General features: G+C 37.2%; 3 protein-coding genes across 6 annotated transcripts; 2 read left to right on the forward strand and 1 right to left on the reverse strand.

Moving 5' to 3' along the window:
* Positions 1-641: 641 nt before the first annotated feature.
* Positions 642-4,152, forward strand: hnrnpa1b (heterogeneous nuclear ribonucleoprotein A1b). Of its 2 annotated transcripts, XR_008607233.1 has the most exons (11): positions 642-763; positions 1,250-1,366; positions 1,438-1,584; positions 1,665-1,875; positions 1,962-2,108; positions 2,203-2,250; positions 2,336-2,473; positions 2,560-2,688; positions 2,777-2,843; positions 3,912-3,964; positions 4,044-4,152. XR_008607233.1 is itself a non-coding variant. In XM_055049400.1 (10 exons), the coding sequence occupies exons 1-9, from the start codon at positions 752-754 to the stop codon at positions 2,833-2,835; spliced, it is 1,008 nt and encodes a 335-aa protein (XP_054905375.1). In that variant the 5' UTR covers positions 642-751; the 3' UTR covers positions 2,836-2,843; positions 3,008-3,314. The 2 variants fall into 2 exon arrangements, 1 of the variants encoding a protein (XP_054905375.1); XM_055049400.1 differs by lacking the exons at positions 3,912-3,964; positions 4,044-4,152 and adding an exon at positions 3,008-3,314.
* Positions 4,153-4,193: 41 nt separating this feature from the next.
* Positions 4,194-9,528, reverse strand: nfe2 (nuclear factor, erythroid 2). Of its 3 annotated transcripts, none has more exons than XM_055049396.1 (4): positions 9,395-9,528; positions 7,772-7,850; positions 7,533-7,670; positions 4,194-5,533 (listed from the first exon to the last, which is right to left on the reverse strand). In XM_055049396.1, exons 2-4 carry the CDS (start codon positions 7,817-7,819, stop codon positions 4,277-4,279), a joined length of 1,443 nt encoding a protein of 480 aa, XP_054905371.1. In that variant the 5' UTR covers positions 7,820-7,850; positions 9,395-9,528; the 3' UTR covers positions 4,194-4,276. The 3 variants fall into 3 exon arrangements, with proteins under 3 accessions (XP_054905371.1, XP_054905372.1, XP_054905370.1); XM_055049397.1 differs by lacking the exon at positions 9,395-9,528 and adding an exon at positions 7,937-7,979; XM_055049395.1 differs by lacking the exon at positions 9,395-9,528 and having other exon boundaries at positions 7,772-8,011.
* A 6,524-nt stretch (positions 9,529-16,052) lies between these two features.
* On the forward strand, positions 16,053-19,981 carry copz1 (COPI coat complex subunit zeta 1). The gene is made up of 9 exons (XM_055049421.1): positions 16,053-16,147; positions 16,557-16,625; positions 17,634-17,715; positions 17,836-17,927; positions 18,374-18,429; positions 18,515-18,592; positions 18,715-18,766; positions 18,858-18,896; positions 19,542-19,981. The coding sequence occupies exons 1-9, from the start codon at positions 16,130-16,132 to the stop codon at positions 19,587-19,589; spliced, it is 534 nt and encodes a 177-aa protein (XP_054905396.1). The 5' UTR covers positions 16,053-16,129; the 3' UTR covers positions 19,590-19,981.
* The last annotated feature ends 6,711 nt before the right edge of the window (positions 19,982-26,692 follow it).

Below are 26,692 nucleotides of genomic sequence, written 5' to 3' on the forward strand. Positions count from 1 at the left end.
TTTGATTTTAGATACCATACATAGTTAAATATTTATCCTTACAATACTTTTTTGTGTTCGTCGTTTTATGGTTGCGTTTAATTTTATGTACATCTTAATAATGCATCTCAGTGTGAACTTTGCCTCTCTTTGACCATTTCCTAATGTCTTTCAATTGGTTACTCATATATAGACATCAATTTTATTTCTTTGTTTAAAAGAAGATAACAACAACAAAAGTGGTCATGGCGCAAGTTCAGTAGCGCACTGGATGGCAACACCTGTTCTATTTTGCATTCCCTCGTTGGATAGTCTTATTCTGAATGTCTTTTTTTTGTTTGTTTGTTTGTTGGAATAAACAAGGGTCTTCCCAACTCTTTTGACCTATGTGGCCATTTACGTCTTGAAATTGTTTATAATGCATAAATAAAAACTAAGTATGCTACATCAATCTCGGAATAAAATCTGTAATTGTACCTGCTTTGAGTCTGCTCACTATTTTAATGGTCACTATTTTATTTTCCTTAAACATGAATTAAAGACGGATCCCGTCTCGTGATTGGCTCTTCCTGGTGATTGACAGTGTTTAAACCTGTCAAAGTCCGACGTAAGCCTCGAAGACGCCACAGCGGGAACTGCTACCCAATGGCAGCGTACAAGAGGCGTAACTTTCCCTATTTATTGTACTATCCAGGAGGAGTCGGGTCTCGCCTGACGCAGATTTCTGCTCTGCGGTCGTGTTACGAGGAGTCTTCAAGGATAAACCCCCAAGATGTCAAAAGACGTAAGTTTAATGCGTTCTCCCACCGGTTATAACGCAGGAATTATTTTTCGTTTGCGTTTAGATGAGTCTTAAGTTTCAATTCGATGTCTGTGTTTGGATGGCAAACGCAGCGTCTGCCACCGTTTTCCTCCACAGTGGAGCCGCCATTTTACAGCATCTGGGCCTCGTGCTCTTTTGTTCGTCCGTCCAGCTTCCTGCGGTACTCCAGTTTATTTTCATAATAAACGCAACTGTCAAATGCGTTTGAAAAGTAGCGAAACAGCACACCGATAGGGTTTACGTGTAATGACTGCGTTCAATACGTAGCTTTTAATGTAGCCCGCTGGTCGACATGCTTTTAATGGCGGCAGATCCCCTCCTCCGATTTTAGCTGCTCGGTGAAGAGTGGGGGTTGGGAGGGAAATGAAGGACACAAGTGTTGTTTTTACTGATTAATCGCGGTTAGTAACATTTTACATGATCGGCTATCTTTTTTTTCTGCCCCAGGTCCCACGTGAGCCGGAGCAGCTCCGCAAGCTGTTTATTGGAGGCCTGAGCTTTGAGACAACAGACGAGAGCCTGCGGGCTCATTTTGAACAATGGGGCTCCCTTACAGACTGTGTGGTGAGTGTCTCTTTATTTTCCCCTTATCTAGAGAAAGTTACCTTTTAGTGAATGACAATTTCTGCCTTTAGGTCATGAGAGACCCCAACAGCAAGAGGTCCAGGGGTTTCGGCTTTGTTACATATTCATCAGTACAGGAAGTTGATGCTGCCATGGCTGCACGTCCCCACAAAGTGGACGGCAGGGTCGTGGAGCCAAAGCGTGCAGTTTCTAGAGAGGTGCGTGTTGCACAAAATGCATTTCGAAACTTGCTGTGATAAATGACTATAAAAATGATATGGTTATTTTTACTCTTTAGGACTCGAACCGTCCAGGTGCTCATGTAACGGTCAAGAAAATCTTTGTGGGAGGCATCAAAGAAGACACAGAGGAGTCGCACCTTAGGGATTACTTCCAGCAGTTCGGCAAAATCGAGGTCATTGATATCATGACCGACCGCAACACTGGAAAGAAGAGGGGTTTCGCTTTTGTCACGTTTGATGACCATGATTCAGTGGATAGGATTGTCAGTAAGTACATGTCTTTATTTAATTTTTATTTTTTGCAATTTTATGTTTTATGTGGCTGTACTAAATTCTTTTCATCTTCTATATAGTTCAGAAATATCACACAATCAACTCTCACAACTGTGAAGTGAGGAAGGCCCTCACCAAGCAGGAAATGCAGAGTGTAGGAATGGGAATGAGAGGAGGGCGTAACAGCGGTGGGAGGCCATATGATTATGACAGAGGCTTCAACCAGGGTAGGGCTTGTAAGCAAACAGTTATGTTGCTGTGATGGTAACTACAACATATAGCCTTAAATGTTGACTCAACGTGGTTTTGCTTTTATTCTAGGAGGTAGGGGCAGATATGGAGATGGTCCTAATAACTGGAATGATGGTGGTAAGTATTTGATTTTTTTAAATAGACTGTGTATATTTTATATATTTTTTTTAGGTTACTGGCTAGTAAACCTGTTGTGTCATAGGTTATGGAGGCGGTCCTGGTGGTCCTGGCGGCTATAACAACGGTGGCAACAGAGGTTATAACCAGGGCTATAACCAGGGTGGTGGTGGAGGTGGCGGCGGAGGCTACGGTGGAAACAGTTACGACAGCAACGGTTATGGTAAATAGTCATGACTTTTGAATTGACCTTTTTATGTTTATTTAGAAAAAAAAAATAGTTTCTTTGACATGGATTTTTAATCTCAGGTAACTGTGGAGGAGGTGGCGGCGGTGGTGGGAGTAACTACAACAACATGGGCCATTACGACCCCCAGGCCTCAAACTTTGGCCCAATGAAAAACAACTTTGGCGGCGGTGGTGGCGGCAGGAGCTTTGGTAAGCCTCCACCCAGAGTTGATGCAGCTGGAACAAGTTTAGCACAGGTACTACACAGCCTCTCGTGACCTTAATCTTGTTTTTTTAGGTGGCTATGGAGGTGGCTCTAACAATCCCGGTGGCTATGGCCGCCCAGGACGATTTTAGAAAAAGTGGTAAGCGTCTCCCCATGCATTTCAGTTTGTATTTTGTCAGAAAACCAGAGTTTGTCATTGCAGGAAATATTTGAGTAGAGATAACGTAAAGCAAATACACTCTGGACGTCAGGTCGTACAAAGTCAGTGCATAGTTAACAATGTTGTTCCATATTGTTCAACAGGACTGAGTACTTAGGAGAGGAGAGCAAGGAGAGGAGAGCAAGCGAAGTGACAGGGCAGCTGCAGGTTTACCTCCTAAATCTGCTCAGCCAAACAGTTGTGGCAGGTTACAGCTGCTACAAGAAGAGATGTACAGTAGATAAATCATGGAGGGCCTTCAATTAAACTTTTGTGTCTTCTGTTTTTCTTTCATCAAAATGTGTTTTAAAAAGCATTCCAATAAGGGTTTTATGTTTTTCTTTAAGTCTGGCTTTTATTTGTAACTGCATCAAATCAATCTGAAATAAAACACCTTTCAGTTTTTTTTAAGTCTTGTTAGATTCTTCAGTGGTTCGTTCGGGTAAGGGAGGGTGCGTTATTAGATGAAGAGTGGGACTGAGGACAATTCTGAATGTGAGGCATTTGGGAAGGGAGAAGAACACTACCGTTGTGGTTCAGGAGTTGTGGACAGATGCTATCATCATAAAGAGGCCATCACTTGGTACAAACGCTACCCTGATTTCAACAAAGATCATCTGGAGGATGCTAGCTTACATGCAAAGTCTGAGGCTAGCCATGGGAGCAAGCTGAGGGAGAGAAGTAGCAAAGCCATCGCCAGGATCATTGAAGCAGGGGAGAGTGAGAACAGAGTCCTGAGGCTAGCTAACAGCAGCTACCAAAGGGCTTAAGTGCTGACCGTAGGTAAGACCAGACTTCTCAACTACTGCTAGTAAATCTAACCTTTGAATCGTAGCTGGTAGTCAGTTATATAGCCACCAATGGCGTAAACTTAAGTTAGCATTTGCTTCAGTGTTGATGGTAAAATTGACCTCTGTAATTGTGAATGGAGGTCAAATCTGTTGCATGCATTTATAAAAAAAAATTAAGCATTGCTATTTTTAACTGTAATTTTTCTACTTTTTTCAGAAAACTTTGTGGACCCTGAAATGTGACTTCATTTCCATGACAATGACTCACAGGTACAACAGAAGGCTTGAATTGACATTTGCATGTTTTTATTATAACAAAATGACAAAACATTGTTTTGTTTCCCAACAGGTTAACTGGACAGTTGTGCAATGCAGAAGTGTTTTAACTTCATTGAAGACTGGAGTGCAGATTTTTATTTTTTTACATCCCTTTTTTAAATAAACTTTTATACATTTTATATGGTTTGGTTTCAGTCATTTTTAAAGAGCAGAAAATGTTTACCGTTATGTTTGGCAGGTTTACTCAAACTGTTGCAAAAATCACAAGCAAGTTGTTTAGTCCACTTGCTGGACTGAAATAGTTTAACACTGGTCTCTCTTATCCATCGAATGAGGTACCAAATAAATACTTCCATCAGGAGTTTGTTGTAAAGAATATTCATCTATGGAGTAAGGTTGGCCGTCTTCATCTCGTAAATGAGAGAAAACCTCCTTGTAGAGGTCTGTGAGTCGGCATTTGATGAAAGTCAAGCTACGTTGGAACTCCAGCCGCTCCTGAGCCAGATGTTCTCTTTGGGCCTGCAGGTGGTTCAGCTCTCTCTCCAAGTGAACAATGCTCTCCAGCTTCCTCTTCCTGCAGTTCTGGGCCGCCACCTTGTTTTTTCCTCTGCGCCTAATGTCTCTGACCAGTGCTAGTTGAGTGTCTGTCAAAGTGTACTGTGTCAGGAGCTCGTTGAAGTCATCCACGGGAAGATTGATGATCTTATCCAAGGGGAAGGGAATCTTCAGAGCCACAGCCTTGCGCTCATCTCTGCTCAGAGGAGTAGGAGTGGAGCTGCTGCCTTGTGACTTTGCGTTCATGCTGTATGTGCTCCCTCTGCTGGTCACTGTTGCATTGCTGTATAGATCAGTGGTAAAGGGCTGTTTCGTAGGTCGAGGATTCATAGAACAAGTTTGTGAATGAGAGTAACTGGGTTGACTTGAAAAGTAAGGCACGTGTCCACCTGAGTGTAGATATGGGAGAGTTTGATTCTGATAGTCCATTGGGTAATGCGTGTGGCCTCTTTTGCCATGCTCAGTCATGTTTTCTGGTTCACAATCACTGTATTGTGTTCCCATATCAATATTTTGGAAACCTGGTCCACCCCCGACAAGATTGTCTGGAGAAGCCAAAGGTGGGCTGGATCCCAGTGAGAGACCTGAATCTGATTCCAGATCATCCCCAGAGCGAACATGGGCGTTTTGCCCCAGCGTAGTCCACAGCATGTGTCGACTTAAACCCTGAGAGATGCTGGTGTTTGGCCTTCTGTGACCCTGAGCTGTACCTGCCATGTTTATAAGAGACGGCTGAGCGTGGGAGGAGATGGGAAGCATTCTGTGAGGCATCTGTGAATCTGCATTTCCATACACCGCATCTGTGTTGTTGAGACGATGGCAGGCAGGAACTTCTTCAGAGTAACATCCCTCGTAAGTGTCGGCAGTGCTCAGCTCACAGGCAGCAGCAGCAGGAGGAGGTTCTGAATGGGACTGAGTCATCCCAAACTCTCCAACGGGGGCCATAGACTGCATGGATTGATAATGTGCAGCTTCATAGGAGTTTCCACTTTGGACTTCGAATTCCTGTAATAAAAGAGCAGAGTTATAATAGGCAAGCAGAACTACGCAATTTTCACCCTCGGCTATACAATCCTGCCTGTTCTATAAAAAATGTAAAATGTTTTATTGTAGCTCATCAGCAAGATGATTTAATACTTTCATTTTGGAAATATGTCAAATGTTCACCTTATTTGAGGATGTATAGATTATTTTACCATATGAAGTTCTGTAGAAAAATGTTAAAATAGGATTTTTGAAAATTGCTAAAAAGAAATGTAATATTTTCTGAAATTATTTAGTGGCATATTGGCCCTTTAAATTGTTTTGTGATTTCAGATTACAACATATTTTGTAAAACAAGATAAATATCACCCACGCAAATACCTAAAATTGCATCCCGTTCCAACCTCTCGAAATTTCATAAAATTTTAAAGACAAGTTGGATTTCATTTTTTTCTTTTCTTTTTTGAAGAAAGTTGTAAGCTGCAGGATCACGCCTATAAACTCTGTAACTTCTTTCAAGTGACTCGGCTCTTTTTGGTTTGCTTTCCTCTCCGCTGACAAACAGTTTCATCTAAATGTTTTCATTTCTTGTAACTAGAGACCGTCATTGTAAAATTTATGGAGCATTTATAAGAATTTTTGAAAATACCCTGATCTGTATTATTATAATTTTTTGATCACGTAGGACTTTATTCATAAATAAATAAAGTCCAAATAACAAAGCCACTTGTTATTGTGATTGAATAATTGCACCAACCTTTATGAATCACAAATTTTTAATTAGGGATTAGACTTATAAAGTGTTTTAAACATTTGACAAAATGCATGACATTTATAACTTTAAACATATCTCACTGTCATGTTCAATAATTGAATTGTTGCTTTGCAGAGAAAAGGTCCTCTGTTTGAATCACGACCTGGGTCCATCCTAGATAAATTTTGTCTCTACATGCATGTGTGGGTTCTCTGGCCTCTTGATGGCCCAGGAATATGCATCAAAAGTTAACCTGTCCTCTAAAATGTAATTAATGTTAACATGTATCTGCATTTATGGCTGTCTGTCTCTGTGATGAACTGGTGACATCCAGACCATACCATGCCTTCCTACCACATGAAGGCAGGCACCAATGCACTTTGTCACGCAGATCATCTAACTTAATTAAATATTACTTATTATGGTTTCACCAGCGATAAAAATATTTGCATTTAGTATAATTTTTTTGTGTTTTAGGCAACTCGCTTTGTGGACAAAACTATAGCAATTGTGACATTTGAAGTACACACTGCAGGATTATTGTGCCGGTTGCTGTGATGCTTTGCAAATAACATTTCTACAAGCTACGCTTCCTTTTTGACTGTGCGTATGTAACTGTTTTCTTGCGTTGTTTTTCTGATGATTGGTTTTTAAAACAATAAGAAGCCTGACTGATTTTCACAAAAATTGTGTGCATTTTGTTTTAGCTGTTCACACAGTAAAGACATTTTGTCATGATTTATTAATTTGTTGAGCAAATGTATATCATATTAGATAAAACAAGTATATAAAAAGTAAATACCTTTAATTCATAATGGACATGTCAATGCCAAGTAAGGTTTTGTACCTTAAGTTGCTTACAAAAAATGTAAGCAATTTAAGGTACAAAACCGCTTAGTTTTCTGTAATTTTTTTTATTGAATTTGACTTAGTACACGTGGAATAATGCTTTGTTTTGCATGCTCATTTTGTCCCGCTTCAACTACTAAATACTTTTTTAATCTTTCCAAGGCGGCACATTTGCTCACAGATCTGTAACATAAGTACAGATCTGAATTTTTTGTCGATAAGGAAAAAAATAACCACTTCGCTTACATTTATTTAACACTTTGTTGTGCCCACTTGTCGCAAAAGTAAAAATAAAACAGTACAGCAAAAAAGTACATTTTTATGTCACATGTTTTTGGAGGGAATAAAAATTGTCATGTCTGTCTGTTATTAAAAGATCACTAAAGAACACAGACTATTTTTGGAGGTTTTCTTTACCTGGAGCTCAGTGATGGCCATCAGCTCCTGCCAAGCCATGTCCATCTCTATGTCCTGTGGTGGTCCATGAGGCCTGACTCCATTAAAATTAGCAGGCATGGACACCCCCCCACACAGCCTGCCTGGAGTAGCCACCACCTTACATAGCAAAAGACAATATTTGTAATAATAAACAGAACACATTCTTGAACTTTTTTAGGCTAATGTATACACCGTCGTCATCTCATCTCAGGACCTACCTCACAGGTTCTCCTCAATGGGAGAACATAGTTGGCCGTTGAGCACATTTAGAAGAAGCTTTCACTGGAAAAAGTCCACCTGGTGGAGACACATAACTATTTGTTACAGTGATCTGATGTCCTCTCGTCACGAACTGTTAGGTGACAGCACGCTACTCCACGCACATCTCAAGGAAACTACATATCTGGTGGCCTGTCAGTTTTAAATGAGAGACTACACACTAATGGGTGTCGTGTAGGTTCTTTTGAAGCTTATAAAAAGTTAATTTCAGTTGAGTTGACTCCTCCTATCAGCTGTTCCAGTGTGCAGCAATGCCAAGCCCTGATAACACAATCTGCGGGAAAACAGCGTGCTCTGAAAGACAGAGTAAGGACAGATGGCTGTTTGGGAACTTTTTCTCTTGATTATTCCAAAATGTTCAGGTTGTTAAAGTTGAGCTGGACGCCATGGAAGGAGATCATTTGTAGATTGTCTTTCCAGGTTCGTCAGGAACAGCTGACCACATCTACTTTACTGTTTGGGGATTCCTTGTCTTAAAGACATGACCAAAAAATAAATAAATAAAGTACTTGTCTAACAGCAGACAAAACCTGTAAGCAGTACCAGTATGACTTGAACATAATTTTGAAGACATTGTCGTGTCATAAAATAATATTTAAAAAATGATAAAAGGCATTGTATTAGTCTATACCATACCACTGAAAAATTGCTTTCTAAAATATTTTCAAAAACATATAGTTTTGAATTTCTATGCAACATTGAACAATTTCTGTTCATATTTGGCATTACAGTAAGTAAACTGATATGTTCTTCTTACATAAAGAACAAATAACAATGGCACTTGTTATTATGATTGAATAATTTATTGAGATAAGGTACATCTAAATTTGCATCTACCTTATAAATAGTTCAATATGTTCATTCTGTGCATTTTTATTCAGTCAAAAAATGTTTTATTTATTTATTTATTTGTCATTAGTAGTTTTATTATGAAACACAGACTATTTTATGTGATAATTGTACATATTGATAAAAGTATAAGTGGAGATTGGAGAACATAAAAAGTCAAAATTCATTCATTCTATTTGTATTTTCTTATTATCGCTTTGCATTTTTGTTAACATTAATGTATACTTTCAAGTAAGCATATATGCACTTTTTAATATACATCATCATAATTTCTTTGAAGCATTAGTGTGTAGTGCCATGTGTAAGTTATTCCACTATGTGTAATAATGTGAAGTATGACATTGTAACAAATATGCTGTACAGTAAAGGATCCTGTATTTGTTACAAGTTTCCTGTTCTCTCTGGTTGTGGGATGAAAATGTACCTACTTAAAACAAGAACATTTAATTTAGTACGTTTTACTTATTTAAGCATTTGGATTGAAGTTTTGTACTCCTTTAGTTGAAATTGCATTTGCTGTGAGGAGTATGTAGTTATATCATTGTTATGCAATAAGTTCAATAAAAAAAGATTCTCCAGCCTAATCACAATATTTTATTTTTAATGTCTACACACACAGAAATCTAGTATGAAAACATCTTGAATGACATTTCTGGAGAACTTCGAAACAAAATACTTCTCTGAAAGCAGAAGGAAAACATAAACAAACATACCTGAGCAACATCGTTATCATTTTCAGTAGGTGACGAGGAACAGCAAAGACACATGTGTCAGTCCTGGAGGTGAGCACAAGAAAATTACTCAAAGCCTTTTTGACAATGGCAAGAGGTGTGACATGTGAGGCCTCTTGCTCTATCTCTTCTCTTACTGTGAACCTCTCTGTTAGGCTGCACATTCAGCCACCAGCATAAATGGGATGGCTTGATGCAGACAAACGCAATCTTCCTGTAAAGCACCCACACCAGGCCCCCCCCCCTTTTTTTTTTTTTTCTCTTTTCTTTGCGCTCTTGTATCCTTAATAGCAAACTTGCGCCCCAACCTTCAAATTTCCCTTTTGCCCTCACAAGAAACCACAAACCAACAGTGTGGCACACACCACGGCAATCATTCTGTCGGCCCACGGTAAAGCAGGAAGATGTTTACAAATCTAAAAATATAAAACAAATAAATAAATAAAGCAATTTTTTTACTCTTAATTGTGAAGTATACACCTAACCTGGTTAGACCAAAGATGTAAAACAGAATAAAAGCACGATGCATTGATGTCTCTGTCCGGTCCAAAACCGCACAAGAATAATGTCCTCCCAAAAGTGAAAAGGTATGAGGAGTGTGATTTGGAGCACCTGGAGTAAGAGGCAGCATTGCAGTGAGGGCCCTACTGGAGGCAGGATTGAGACTCAGTTTAGCGGAGCTGGAATGCACACCCCTCCGACAGGTAAGAAAGCCTGCATTGTTCCTTTATCTGGCAGAGCAACCGCCAAGGGAGATACAGGAGCAGGGGGAAGAATGAAGGGAAGCGTGTCTTACATAGCAAGTGACCATTGAAATCCCACACAAAAAAATCCCCCTCATTGCCCAGATCTAAAACATTGTGAGGACTGAACTCACAAAGGCTTTTTATGTTTTGTGTTACTGTCATCTTATGCTGAACCTCACGCACAAATTAGTGACAAAAAAGTTCATGCAAAGTTATGTTTACGTATTATTTTTTTTGTCTTTGATAACAGAACACCTTGTCTTATGGTAACTCTAATTATTCTAGGTTTAAGATAGATCACATCAAGTTTTGTCCAATGTAAAAGGGATGAATGATTGCAAAAAAAACACTTGGTTATCATAGTAAAAAAAAAATCATAATTTATTCACTTTTCTCCATAACATACTCTGAGATCTTGTGCTAAATTAAACAAAAGCTACATGCACTTTTACTTCTGCCAAAAAACAAAAACTACACTGTTAAAAGAAAAAAACTGTATTACTATCAACAATCTAAAATATGAGTTTAAGAAAAATGAGTTCCTATTTTTTAGATGAAAAACAAAGTGAAGATTCACTGCTGATGCAGGCTACTCAGCATAAATACACAAGGGGGAAAACATGTACATCACATACGTTTAAATCTTAACAACTTTATTTTTATGGGTTTGGAAATCCCTCACTCTGATTTCCACAGACAGGTGTTTGAATTACTCACGAAAAGAAAAACCTGGAGAATAAATACATATTCATAGGATATGTTTGTATCAGCTGCTGAGTAGCTTGAAATAAAAAGTAAATCTCTCTCAGTAAGTCACAATGTATTTAATATCAGAAGATCATTACAGTATCACATCCCACTGAAAGCACAAACCTTTTACTGACAATGTTTTCAGTTGGGGGAGGAAAAGTAGGTGGCTGACAACGTCAAGAAAGGTGAATGTCTACCAGGAATCCAGGAAGGGACTTCCCAACTCAAGTTCCTAGCACCCAGCCCCTGACTCAACCAATGCCACAGCATGCCCTGTTATTACTGCAACCACAGCGGTTAGAAATCTGGACACAGTTCCCAGGTCAACGCCCACATTCCCAGTTTGTGTTTGTTTGCTCCAATTAGTCTTTGACATCTTTGCCTTACAGTCTGCCTGGAGCTCACAGGCCCCTTCACAGTTTACTTCTCGTGCTCCTCACGGCTTCACAGACTATTTCACCTTCAAAAACACAGCAGGCAGAGTAGTTTGTAGCTGCCCGCTGTTGACTAAACTCAAGATTTATTTTTCCCAATGTCCCTGAAACCAAAGGCTAAAAATAGCAGCTTGCATTTTGTTCGTCTCTTCCGCACATCGTAGCACACTTTCATGGCTTTATAATTTACTGCAAACAATGAACATGTAGCCTGCTGCACTTTGAGTGTCTAGAAAAACTTTATCAGACACAAATGGAAAAAACAACTCTGTATGCAGCAAAATGGGTTCATTCAGAGGGTTGTGGTATCAAAATGGGAATGTTTTCAGAGTAAGCTTCTCGGAAGGGAATAAAAAGCAGAGATCGTAAATCATCTTTAACAAATAAAAGCCAGATTTTAGTTTAAAGATTAACGAAAATTATTCTTACTTAATTTTGAAATGTTAAATATTACCATGTTATAAAAACAAAATTAAGAAGCTAATAATAGAATAGAATAAAATAGAATAGAAACATTTATTTGTGCCTCAGTGTCTCAGTAGCTATGTGAGAGACAAAACAGAATGAGTGGAACATCCTAAAACAATGGCCATAGAAGCAACATAAACAGCAAAGCTATTTATGGCTGTGCAGTAAAGAAATATAAATCATAAAACCGAAGTGAACTGCACCAGTTCTATGTGAATTGTGTTTTTGTGTTATCTACTTGACTTTAGACAGATATGTTCGATGCAAAGAATACAGGAAGAGAGAAACGTAAATGTATGCAACTGAAACAGCACTGTTCACCAAATGTGATCACATGAAGAAAACTAAAAACTGAAATTTAATATTGATCTATTGAACCTCCCCGAACCCCTGAACGTTTTGTGTGTCAATTTTTTTTCTGTTTTTTATTTTTTTTTCACTTTATGTTTTTATATGTAGCTATAGCTACAAACTTAAATCTTAAGCTACTGATGCACATGTCACAAAATAATGCAGGTTTTGCATTTTAGGTTATATTGAACTAAATCGAATAGTTTTTGCCTTTGTCAGCATTTTTCCAAACACTGTTAAAATACATTTTTAGAATACATTACAACTGAAATTTGACTTTTTTTTTTGTCTTCCATTGTTGTTAAAATTCCTTTAAAACATTTCTATTATTATTGCTTTCTATTAAATTAAGTCATATGTAGCATACATTTTACTATTTAAATCTACCAATTTGCACGTGGCTTGGTAAAAAAGAAATGTGTATAGAAAAATTCTTAAATTCTCATTTCAGGGTTTAAAAAAAAACAGAATTATCTTTTATGTATATGATGATTAAAGTTGGTCATGGGATTTATTTAAAAAAAAAAGTGAAAATAAGGGACACATGAATGAATAGATGGATTTTTCATCTCATAGTTTATGGTTGTTTATTTGCTTTGTAGGGAGCCTCCTTGCCTGTTGGGAGAAATAGTTGCTGCGAGGATCGACCTTTGATAACACAGATGTCCGGTTGATTGCTTTTTAAACTAAAATATGTAACATTCTTTGACTACAGATCTTATGAAGATGTGTAAGAAAACATAAATTAAGTTCAATGAGATGAATTTCTCCGTCCTTCATTACTGTCTCATGACGTTAGGAACGTTACTGTGGCCTCAAGGTGAGAAAATGAGGAACCTGAACATGCAGCATCATTCTTCTGAATGTCTCAATAAAACCTGCGCTTATCTCAAGATGTCCACATTATGATAAAGTTTTGCAACAGCGGCATTGCATTTCTGGATTATTTTCTGATAGCTTCCAGTTGACCTTTTTGTGTACATTTCTCTTTCATGCACTAATCAATTGAAAGTAACAGTTGTAGGGTAAGAAAACTTTCACAGCAAAACAAAATCTAGTTCATCCTTTGAGGCTGCATTACTACTGTTAAGTTTATATATGCATGAACTTGAAGCATGCAAAAGCTGGTTGGTAATGCAGACAGAGAGGGAAGGCAGGGAAAGGAGGATGTTGGCTGGCGGAAGCTCTGCTTAATGCTGATAAAAGGAGCGCTTGCTTCTGAGGAAGGGAACTGCTAACTGCTGTGGTCGCTGGCATAGGCAGTGGAGAGGGGAGCAGTCCTCACTTTACCACTACTTCACTTCTACTTATGTAATTAATTTGCAATGTTTAATATTTGTGAAAAACGCCTCTAACGTTTGACTAAAATAAAATGACCTGCAACAACTTGTACTTTTCTTTCCTCCAAAAGTGCTGTGTAGGTGCATATTTTCCAAAAGAACAAATGGCTTACATAGAAAAGCTATATATCATAAAAAATCCCTTTGAATGGTTTTTGTTGTAAGCCGTAATAATAATTAAAATCCACCTCTCTGCAAAGTTAACAATCATTATCTGGCTTTTGCATGTTTCATTATGTTGATTCATTGTTCAGGTTTTACTCATCACCCACTCTACCTGTCATCATTATCACTGTGGTATTTTGAACAATCACCTAGAAACTCCAATATATTTTTGATAAAAGAGAGGGCATGACATCTGAAGTTCTTTAAACCCTGAGCAAGTTAAAGGCAGCATGCCGTTTCCTCTCCACTCAGGGCAATTTTGAAATCTTAGTGGCTAAATTGTGTAAACATAGTGCTGTATTGCGACACTTCATGGTTCTTTACCACAATGCTGTTATAAGTAAGTGTCAAATAAGTTTATATCTCTTCATTGCACTTACTTCTCTAGATGATTAATTTAAATACAACATTTTGTTTCCAGTAATATTCAAAACACTCGTCCAAAAGGAGCGAACTGTAAGGCCAAACAATGATGTCATTTATGGACTAAGACAGAGGGAAATCCCCATCAGGCAGTCTTTTCCAAACGTTTCCCAGAAGTGGGAAGTAAGATAATTGGAGTTGGTTAAATGTGGGAGGATCCAGAAAAAAAAGATGCTGATGAGCAGGAGAAAACTGCAAAAGCCCAGCAAATTGAGTGATTTCTGGTTGCTATGATGCTTTACAAATAACAACTTTGTTGTGTGACACAGACTGGGGGTTTGCCATAGATGAAATGAAGTTTGAGAATATAAAATAAATTTCTTGGTAAACCTGTGTAAAACACTTGAATCTGTATCTGATATGCCACTTATATAAAATAAATATTTGAACAAATATTTTGCTAATCAATATGATTATTATTTACACTCCAATAATCAATTTGAGGAACATTGCCCCAGATTTGGAAGTCGTTATAGCACAAAAACTGCACTGATGAAAGCTACTAAATGTGTTTTCATTAATTCGTCTTTTGGATTTTTGTCTATACTCATTAGGTTTGTCAAGTTTACCTTAGTAATGAGTTGAATTTCACTTTTCCTTCAGAACTGCCTCAGTTCTTGGCTTTCATATGCTTAGCAAGACATCAAAAACCTTTGTCAGAAGATTTTGTTCCATGTTGACATGCTAAGAGCAGGTACCTGCAGGAGATTTGTTGGCAGCAACAATGGTGTGAAGTGTCACCTTTCACCTCATCCCCAATGTGCTCTATTTGTTTAATATCTGATGATTGTGCAAACCATTGAGTCACAAGAACCATCATGAGAGAATTTGAGCTTTGTAACAAAGGGTATTATCCTGGTTGAAGTAATTATCAGAAGACAGGTACACTGTGGTCATGAAGAAACAGACATGCTCAGTAACAGTAGTCAGGCTGTTGTCTCTAAATTTTGGTCAGATGATAAGAAGATACCCTAGATGTGGGCTGTTTAATCTCAGTGTTGTATTAGATGTGATCATAAGTAACAGAACCAGCTTGAACACTGGGAAAAATGTAAGCTGATGGAGGCAATGTGATTTTTTTGTCAATGTTTTGCTAATAAATATTGGCTCCTGTAATCCATGTAGATGTAACTCTTTTACATTCTAAGCATTGTCGCATAGAAATATCTTTCAATAAAACATTATTGGCTCAAACCTTTTCCAGAAAAAGTGGTTCAGGAATGGTTTGATAAGCACAAGAGCAAGTTTCAGGTGTTGACTTGTCCTCAAAATCCATCAATTTCCATTACAAATAGAGCTCATGTGGATGTTCTTGACAAACAGTCCAATCCAAAAAGGCATCATTTTTCAGTTTAAGAAACCTATAGGAACTTCTGCTAATGTTTAGCTGCCAGTCTCAAGAAGTAAATTGACAGGTCAGGAATGTTTTGACAGTTAAATGGGGAGCCAGGGCAGAAAATCATAATGTTAGTCTGAAATTGTGTAGCTTGTGAACATGTATTGAATTGTATTATTTTGAATGACATTATAGGACTGCACTGTATTGAACAGTGAAAGTATATTAATTACTTTAAAATATTGGACTTCTCATCTCATAATATACAGCATTACAGCATCGAAGGATAACTTGGAATATAAATTTGAGTTGGAATAAATTGAATAGAACTACATTTAACAAATGGATTTTTTTTGTGGGTGTCATTAATGGTGCATTTTATTTGTAGTCTGAAATTTCGACTTCCTAATCGGAAAGATCAGTTGAACTTGTTGTAACACATACAGAATCAAAATGAAGTGTATTTAAAGAAATATTAATTTGTCATCAGAATATCTAAAGAAACCATTAATGTTTTATCACATAACTTTCCAATCAAACACAACGCTCTAATAGTCTTTAGCGGCCCTCACTCTCATGTGAAGTGATCTTTGCCCTATACGTACGCACAACGTAAGATGCTGCGTGGCCCAATAGGGAAGAGCCTGTTTTGGACGTAGTCGGCTGGTGCTAGCCGGGTAGCTCGTTTGCTAACTCGAAAGAAGATGGATTCTCCAATACTGGTATTGTTACCGCTTATATTCCTTCGTCATATTATACTGTTTTACGGTAAATAACTCGTTTTAACAATTATACATAAAGAAGTGTAGTTTTAAACATGGTAAAATATCGGTATTATGCTCGTCAAGGAGCTAGATTGACAGGGAGCTAAGTGTTGGCTAACCAGTTAGTTAGCTACGTTTATTGCTGATGTGGAAGTCCAGCGTCATTTTTACGACCTGTCGAGCATTTTAAATAGTTGAAAAGTATTTTATGAACAATTTAAGATTAGCTTTGTGGCATTCATTGAATTTACACTCTCGTTCCTCTCCTGATATAGTTTTCGATGTAGTGTCCTGAAATGTCACTGACATGTTTATAATTCCTAAAATGATCGCTTAAAATAATGGGTTATTGTTGGTGTCTCCACAGGAACCTTCCCTGCACACAGTCAAAGCTGTACTGATCCTGGACAACGATGGAGACAGGCTTTATGCCAAGGTAATAATTTTATTCACTATGTAATGTGATTGTATAATATTACCTCTGAACTTCTCCTTGCATATAATATTAATTAAACAATGTCTGACATAAGTGTAATAATGGTGACATAACTTTTTGTTTTTATTTTCATATATATAAAAAATCACTAGCAATACATCAGCCACTTACAAGCTTTACAAGAACGTAAGTCATTTTAAGGGAAGCAGATTCTATTCAATCCAATTTTAGGTCAGCTGCATGCCTGCTGTAAATTTAGCAGCCAAACTACAGTTTTGTGCACTTCATAAATAATTTCACAGAATCCAAAAATTAAGCAACTTTGTCTATTCAGGACCAAGACCTGCTATATTCTAGTTGATAATTTGTGTCTAATTAGCTGTTGTTACATCGTTTGTGTGTATGTATTTTTAACACAGCATTTTTTTTTTGTTTTTTACACAAAAGTTAGGGTTTTTTTTTATTACAAAAGCGAAGTTGTCTGTGTAGTCAAAAGAACAGCTTATGATTATAAAAAAGATGTAAAACAGAACTAAACAATCTACTAGCTGCAAATAGTGCACAGTAAATTCCCCAAATTGTGTTGGCTGTAATTATGTAAATTTTTTTTACTATGGTTTGTGGTATTTGAAAAGTAAAGTAAAACAACATATTCTATGCTATTTTTCTGTAACCAAAAAAATATTCACGCTAAATGTCATTGAACTGAAAACCCATACAGTTAATAATAATAAATATTATTGTATTGTTTTTTTTGTAATTGTCATTAAAAAGAAAATTGTTGACTGAATCATTAAACATATATGTGAGGAAATTTCTACATGGGTTTGATTTTTAGATTTTTGTTAAAAGTAGAAAAACAAGCGAAGTCACAGCTGCAGCACTAGCTGCTTATTTGCAATGTTCGTGACGATATCTGGACATATGCCCATGGTTTAAAATATGTCCATGGTATGCTTATGGTTGCATTTAGATTCAGATAAAGACACGGTGCTGATCTGTTTACAGTATTATGACGACACGTATCCGACAGTGAAGGAGCAGAAAGCATTTGAGAAGAACATATTTAACAAGACTCATCGGACAGACAGTAAGCAATGCTTTCTGTATCAGAACACTTGTTTATTTTCATTACATTACCTCATTTCATATCTTAAGAGCATTGTGATTATAATGGTGTTTGTTTATATTTCTTTTTTTTCCCCTTAAGGTGAGATAGCATTACTGGAGGGCCTGACTGTTGTGTACAAGAGCAATATAGACCTGTTCTTTTATGTGATTGGAAGCTCACATGAAAATGAGGTAAACTTTATGCGGTAAAAGGTAGCCAGCAGTAGTTCCTGTCTTAGATTGTGCAATGTACTATTTATGTTGTAAAACATGCATCTGAAATATCACCAAATTTCACACAAAATAATAAAGTTTTGTTTTATTAGTTTTTTTATTCAAAATGTTATTTTGTTTCATGGTTAACAATTAATAATTGTTAATGTCCAATGACTTAGCTAAAGTAATTCTAGGTTAAATGTCATTGTGATGTTACAACAATTTATGCAATACAATTATTGCACAATTTAGCATGCTTAGTGAGTTAAACATTGGTATTATTAATATTATCTTGACTGTTATTTATTTAAGAAAATGTAATATTTATGCTTTTAAACTTCAAGTCTTCATTACTTCGACACATTAAAATATTCTTTTAATTAATTTTTTTTAAAATATCTTCTTGTTTCTGCTCTTTACAGCTGATGCTTATGGCTGTTCTAAATTGCCTTTTTGATTCTCTCAGTCAGATGTTGAGGTATTTTTCTAGCCCAATATCAGTCAACCATTTAAAATAGTGTCTAGGAAAACGATGGTTTGTATTTATACATTTTTGTCTGCAGAAAAAATGTTGAGAGGAGAGCTTTGTTGGAGAATATGGAGGGACTCTTCTTGGCTGTGGATGAAATTGTGGATGGAGGGTATGTACAAAATGTGACAGCATAAAATCTTCAACGCTAATAATTTTATTTATTTTTTCCCCACTATGGGTCGGTGTCTTTGTGTACTTAATAATTTATTGAACATTTTGTGTCTCCTCCAGGGTGATCTTAGAGAGTGACCCACAGCAAGTCGTGCACCGTGTGGCTCTCAGAGTAAGCTCTGCTCACTACTTTTTCTTCCAGAAATATTCCAGAGTTTGGTCTTCCTTTTGTGAACTATGTATGTATTATTTTTTTCTTGTAGGGTGATGACGTACCTTTGACAGAGCAGACAGTCACTCAGGTATGCAATATATCCTCACTTTGGTTTACTCTCTCCTACTAAGTTCAAAAGATTCATTAGGTTATAGATCTTTAAAAGTCACTATTCTATAATTTGTAGAACAGTGACTAAAAGGCCGATTGTAGAATAGTGGACATGATGCGATGTTTCGCTTTGTCACTCGCCTTCGCGCCGCTGTTTTTTGTTGCCTAATATGCGCAATGGTGTGCATGATAACTATTCGGCAGTAGAAGGTAGCCAGCAGTAGTTCCTGTCTTTTAGTTTCGATGCAGCTCTGTCTCTCTGTGGGTGTGAGCTCTTCTTGATTAATGTTGTCATTTAGGAGATCTGAGACCGGCCAACGCCATTCCTCCTATTGCAATGATTAATAGCTGTGTCCAGTCTCGATGCTTTATGGTTATGATTTGGCTTTCATTCAATCAATTAAGATGATTAATTAGTTCTTCATAATTCCTTTTCATTTATATCACTTAGTCATTTTTTGTGGTATTCATTTTTTATCATTACGCTAGGGTACATTAATTTTGTTTTTTCTTTTTTCTTTTTTTTTTAGTTCAGTTAAATGTTTGTTGCTATTGTGGTTTAACTAAAATTTTACACAGTTAAACCTTGTTTTGTGTAATTAAAAGTATTTCTCTTTCGCAGGTGCTTCAGTCTGCCAAAGAACAGATCAAGTGGTCACTTCTCCGATAGTTGTCTTTACGCCAGCGTAACCAGTGAGCGGCTGCTCGGCACATCTAGCCTACATTTGAGTCAAAGCTGCAGCAGTGCAAATTGCTGATCAAGTCACACTTTTGGACTTCTACTTTCTGAAGTTTCCTTTTTCATATATATATTTTTTGCTCTGGTTTTATTATTAAGTAGGCTAAAATGTGTACATTCCAGTAGTGACTGGCCTGTTTTGTTGATTACTTTTTTAATGATTTTCTTTTCTTCCAAAAAACGTATCTACAAAGGTGATGCACTGATAGACATCGAAACCACTGAAACCATTCCATGTATCACTCTATCCTGACATATAACCCTTTGAGCAGCATGCTGTCATTCACAGATCATTGTAAAAAAATAAAATTGTGTTAAATTTACATTTGTTCAATATTTGCATCCAGTATTGCATTCATTACATGTTTTATTTCCTAAATTGTTTTAACATTTATTACTTTTATGCACACTGTTCTGTTTTCTAAAGTATTACAAATGGTGAGGAAAACATAAAACTTTATAGCTTTAAATGAATTTAATGTATTTTTAAAATCCTTATCAGTTACCCTTTGTTCTTGTTTGCATAGCTTTACTTTAACCCTTGTGTTGTCTTTCAGGTCAAAAGTGACCCATTACCATGTTTACCTGTCGAAAATATACCCTAAACTATCTTTTACCAGCTTAAAATTTTATGACTTTTTCTAAATTGACCCCGTCATTTGAAGAACCTTTACTATTTAAAGGAAACTGCTACAACACATGGTAAAAGAAGAAAAAAAGAGTGAAATCCTGTTGATTGAACAAAAATACATGATAAAAATTTTATTAAATTGAGTTGAATTGTTAAACAACAGATTGTTTCATCATGCAAAATAGATTTTGGATTCAAAATTCAATTAATTTGCTTTATTTTGGGGCATTTGTTAGGGCGATCATTTAAACAGAACGTTCGCTTGAGGGTTAAGAAACAGGAAAGGAATTCATGTTGAAGTGAAAGTGTGCCATCTACCGGTAATGCGAAGGAATTACATGGCTTGACAAAAATATTTTGGGGGGAGGAACTTTATTCCTGCCACTAGAATCAAAACTTGATGTTGAATCATGTAAAATGGAAAGTTGTATAAGGGAGATAAATATATTGTGGATGTTTATCTACATGCGTCTTGGATGCCATGTACACCCAGCTGTCACACACTTGCTCCCCTCACTAAATATTTATGAAGGGGAGTGTGCTGAAAGAAATGCAAGAAATAGTTGACATGACATCCATCTGATGTCTAATGTATAGTAGATCATTCTAAATTATCTTTCTGCAAGTTAATTGCAAAATGTCTTTTCCAATTTTTATTCTTCAAATCTTTTTTAGTCTTCATCCCAGACAAAAAAAGATCCGCAGTGCCCTTTTTGTACTGCGGACAAAAAGGGTCAGAGATAAAACAACCGCATACAAGAAGCTAAATAAGAAAAGCCCATTTGATTTGCTTTTGCAATAAATTGATTTCTGTCTAGAATGAAGAGTTCATATGCAATCTCTTGTCTACTCTCCTAAAGTACATAAATTTGTTTATATTGACATTCTTAAAAATAATTTATAATTACACAAAGGATTTTGAATTACTAACAATAATCTTTCCATTTGAGTTTAAAGGCTTTTCACAATCATCCGTGTAATGGCATTTATTGGAGAAATTATGTTTTTGTAAAATGCCTCGAGACATTTGTTGTGAATTTGCAGTATATAAATAAACTGAACTGAATTGAACTGAAAATAGAAAACATTAGACTGTCCCGTTAATCCTATTATTTTGGCTTTGCTCCATTTTATCCTGACACATGCCCTAAATGAAGTGCGAGGATGATGCTACTTGCTAAGTGTTCAGTGGACAAAAGTAGTAAGAAAGAGGGTGGTAATTATTATAAATGGTCCCCATTAATACACCAGTTTACTGTTATCAAGGCAGTTTGCTGGTATAATGAGAACAGCTTATGTCTTAGTGTGCGGCTTTAGTGCAAGACGTGGGGGCAGGAAGGGGTTTTTGAAGGTTAAAAAGGACGAGGCCAGCTCGGGTAGACAGCAGTAAATGTAATTAGATGAAATCCCAAGAAGAGCACAGCGTGGAAGAGAGCGGGTTAAAACACAATCCCGCCCGGGATTCTTCTCCAAGCTCTCACTTTTCATTGAGATGGGCCTGCAGCACAGTCGGCATCTCAGTGACTTGCTGTCATCCTGTAATTACAGTTGCACCATCATAAAAAGCAGCCAGGTAATTTATTTTAATTATACAGGAATGAGTACAGCAGTTAGAAGCGTCATGGCCTGACATACTGTACATAACATGCAGTAAAATTGTCAGAGACGTGTGCGTTAGAGTCTCGTAATTGATCGATGCATACAGTGAAGCACTCGGTCCTTTCTCTTGTGAGAGTGTGTGTTTGTGGGGAGGGGGCGGTGGGACTTTGTAAATTAGTCAATAAATTCTCATCATCTGCAAGCTTACAGTCTTTATGCCAGAGTCAATGGGCCCCAGCACCCATCCAATAGTGTGTCCAGGTAAACAGACACAAATAGGTAAACCTTGCATACATGGAATCATATCAATAGCACCATGCAAAATATCACCCCTGGTAAAGATCTGTGCAAAGCGTTAAAATAAATGCAGGTTTTATTTATGTATATATAAAAGGTTTATTGCTCCTAGAATAGCATTGCTCATGGTGGCAGCATGTTGCAGCAGCTCTGTTATGTTCCGATTCACTCTTTTTGTTGACTTTTATTCATAATTTTCTGGGTTGCAGCATTGGATGTTTGGATAATTAATACCTTTGGTTTTGGATGTTGTTCATATGGAAGGATTTTTGCTCTTTTTCTTTTCTTTTTTTAACTGTCAGGCGGTTGCTATGATGCATAACTGGCAATAAGGTATTGTTTTTACAAGTCGGAACAGCTGAAATAGCATCCCGATAGCTCAAATAATACTTGAACTGCAACCCAAATTCCAGAGCAGTTGATGGACTCAGAGCAGGACTCCAGAGCAGAGAGAGGAGGAAATGAAAATCATCTCTTCCATTGGTTATAATGAGGAACAATCATATCACCAATCTTTGTCACCGGTCAGAGATTTAAAGCGGAATGGCAAAGAAAATGAGGCGTATTAACAGTGCTTACAGACAACTGATGGTGTCATCTGGAACATGTTATTCTGAAATATTGTCTCTGAAATTGAGCTGTTTGCTGTTTTAGCCAACACAGAAAAGAAGACTACACTCCATCTATGAAATGAATATGCAAGATAGGAACAATTTCACTGCAGTAAACAAATATTTGTTCAGTCCTGATTTAATGAACCCATCAGTTTGTGTATATCTCTGATTTTTTGAGCTGAGTAGCGCATAGATTAAACGCACTCTCACTCCTCAATTGAAGAATTGAGATTGTAATCTGAATTCTAAAATGTATTTACGACCAAGGCTATTCAGTATGTTAAGATATTAAAAGCTATCCTTTTAGCAAACGGTGAGCCAGCAGTATAGTGATTTAGGCTTGCATTTAATATAGAGAATGGCATTTTCACTGATCAGAACTCTGCTAGCAGCATTTTGGGTGAGCTGCAGCTGTCTGTTTGACTTTTATAAAGACGTCAATACAACAATTTAACCAACTAAGAAGATATATATTCACCAGTTTTTCTGTTTCCTGTTTTAACAGGAAACTATTTATTCAACTAATGATTTAAGATGCAAGCAAGCTTAGGAATATAATTTATGATATTTCTAATCTAATAAATTGTGTTATTAAAACTTTGATCTGAGGTTACTATAACAGCCAGATTTCTTACATTCTTTGTGGTTTTAAGGCTCATTGAATGTAGTAGACTTGTGATCTCCAACATATCTTGGAATAAGAAAAGACTTTTCATTTTTTTGGCATAAAGTTTGAGGAAATTATGGACACTCCAGCTCAGTTACTGTACATGTGGTGACAGAAATATAAAATTGTATTATCAGAATAAACATAAGAAATGTTTTAGATGCCACTCTATTATGTGAACTAAGTGGAGAGTATAGATGTGGAATAAAACAGGCAGGTGAATCTTGCCTTGAAGAATCCCATATTTGATCTTTGTTTGCTCAACTTTATATCTCTTTATAAAAATATAATTATAATTATGTAAAACACAAAGAAGCCCCAGTTTATATAATAAACTGTCATTCAGATTAGCACACTACCAGAAATATCTCCTTGTTTTTCCAGGAGTCAATCTGTAAACCATGATATAAATGTGGCAGAGAATAAACTGATCCAACTCTCCTTGGGACCCCATACATTTTTTTTTTCCAAGTTGATTTTATAGTCTAAGGACATTGAATTAGCTACTTGTGATTTCAGTGTTTAAAACAACTGTAATGACTGACGTTTATTTAACCACAACACAGAGTGAAGAGAATGGCAGAGAAGGCAAAGATAAAAAGTAATTCCCATGGCTCACGGCTAAAGAACCGCGGCAGCTCATCCAAGTTTTAAAAAACGGTAGAAGAGCCTATACGATTGCCTGGAAGCAGAAAGAAACATCTGTCCACATCCCCACGACACTACAAAAACCCCCCCCAAAACAACAATAATAACCAGGAGGATGCTGCATGGATAAACATTTAGAAATAGGCCATTAAAAGCTACTTAGAGTGCTTGCAGTTTTGAATGCTTGCATGTAGAGTAGAGGAGATATGTACCCAAGCCTGCTTCAACCCCCTCCCCTCCCCCCCCCCTTCGCCTTCGCGGCAGCATTGTGGCAGCCTGACATGGTTTATGGCCCCAGTTGCCCTCTCTGGCTCTGTTTATGGATTCCCATAGAAAAAAGAATCATGGCCACTCCAAGGAAACCCAGCCAAAAACAACACCTCCACCATTGCACTCTTGCCTGCCTTTGCCATAACTCAACTCACTATTTATGTCTCTAGAAAAAGCAGAAAAAACTTTTCATAGTAATGACATAAGATGACTGTAAATTCCGATGATAATGTTTAATTTTTTTGTGTCATTGTAAAATAAAAATGTCACCACATGTGTGTGGTTTATTGGATGTCGTTATAAGTTGGTAAAAAAAAAAAAAAAAGAGTGGGATTTTCTCTTTTGAAAAGGAACGGCGTAACCCCCATAACCGTCACAGGTCTGGTTTCACAGAACCATTTATTTGTTAGTATACCTGTAAGATTTAGCTCATGAAAATGCTCAACTCTTATTGGATAATGATATCGCACCACCAAGGGAATTGTTTGCTGAAGAAATATTCCTTCATCTGATGTGTTTTGCTTGAGATTTTTTTCTAAGTTCCCTTGCTTGTAACTCTTTCCAGAAAGCATTGAATTGGAAGATGGTCGAAGAAGCTCTTTATTCTGGGTTTAAATGCTCCATGAGCATTCCGTGCTTCTTCCAGGCTAAAAAAAAAAAAAAAAAGCCCTCCAGCGCTAAGCCTTGTTTAGGTTTGCTCTGCTGCAGGGGGAATTCCAATGTGTTCTGAACTTGCACAACTGGGGCACATCTGGTTGAATGGGCTGAACTGGACTCTGGTTTACCCCCTGCTTCAGACCCCCACAGGCAGGCTGTAATCCAGAAGGCTTGCCACTAATGGAGTTGTGTCACAAAAGTCAGAGGCTACTGCTGTTATCAAACAGTCAGCACAAATTCTGGTGTAGATATGATGCAAAAGTGCTCTAAAGAAGGCCCATCAGTCAGTTTTTATTGTAAACGGTCAACATCAGACACATGTATGGTGGTTGTAAACCTTTATGAGGGCTATTCCTTAGCTTCAACTGCATCTGGAACAAAACCAAAACAAATTTTGTTTTGCAGCAGAGGCTATGTCCATCCTTCCCCGTTTGTTAGTTTGCTACAGAATTTGCATTTTTCTTTTCCCCTTTCTTCATCCTCAAAGATTGCAAAGAAATAGATTATCTCTGCATACCTCCACCTTCACTATATTTCCTTATTCACTTTTCCTCACTCTCTTCCCCACCTTCCCCATGGATTCCCCCAACCACACCAAGACACCGTTAACAGAGCAGCCCAGACAGATTTACAGCCATCGTCTTTCCATTGGCCGCCACTGTGACAGCTGAGATTTAATGCTGCCTTCTCATTGGCCAAGGCGGGACAGGTTAATTTACAGCTGTACTGTGATTTGATGCCTCCTGCCTTTGAAGTGAGTTACTGCTCTGTCGCTCATAGGACACAGAAACGGTGTCAGGTTGCAATCGTAAAAATCTTATCCCTGAAGGGAGGTGGCACTGGAGTACAATAGTCCTTATATCACTAGAGCTTCTTGCAAGCAAAGAGATACAACAGAAAGAGAGAAGTGTCCAAGTACCAAGTTGTTCATTTGAAAATGTTTTGAATAAAACATTGTGTCGATACCCAAGAGAGGAATCCGATTATGATGCAAAATGAGGGAAAAAGGTGATTTTTCATGTCAGCAGTCTCAAGAATGTGTTATTCCTGCCTCTTCTTTTTGGACCTGAACGTACCTTTGCATTGGCTAAGTTTCCTTCACTCATTCCAAATATCTCCAACCCCCTTTTTTTTTTTTTAATATAACTGATAATTTTTTGCTGGATTTTAATCCTCAGCAGTCACTATTTCAAGCATACGCCTCTACTTTCTGGGCTGAGAACGTAGAGGCGTATGCATCAAGTATTAGCATTAATGCCTTGAAGCAAGAAGGTAATTTGTTCAAATCCTTGCCAAAGGCCTTTTCTAAATTACCTTTACATGTTATATTCATGCATCATGCATGTGTTCTCTTTACATACTCAAGCTTTCTTTCAACGTCCAAAAAGTACACATTCGGTCACTTGACCTCCCCATGGTTGGTCATCTTTGTGTCATTCTGTAATGGACTGGTGACTTGTCACCTCTCGCCTCTGCTGGAGATAGGTTTGGCCTCTCCTAAACCCAATATGTATTAAGTGGGTATGGACAATAGATGGATGGATGAATGCAAACAAATTTTGATGGTGAAACATTTTCAAGAACAACATAGTACATAAGGTAACCAGGAATGCATGATGTTTGTTCTGGTAAAATATTGTTAGAATCACAA

This window comes from Poeciliopsis prolifica, unplaced genomic scaffold, assembly GCF_027474105.1.
Source record: "Poeciliopsis prolifica strain line A6 unplaced genomic scaffold, Auburn_PproV2 SCAFFOLD029, whole genome shotgun sequence".
NCBI classification, from domain to species: Eukaryota; Metazoa; Chordata; class Actinopteri; order Cyprinodontiformes; family Poeciliidae; genus Poeciliopsis; species Poeciliopsis prolifica.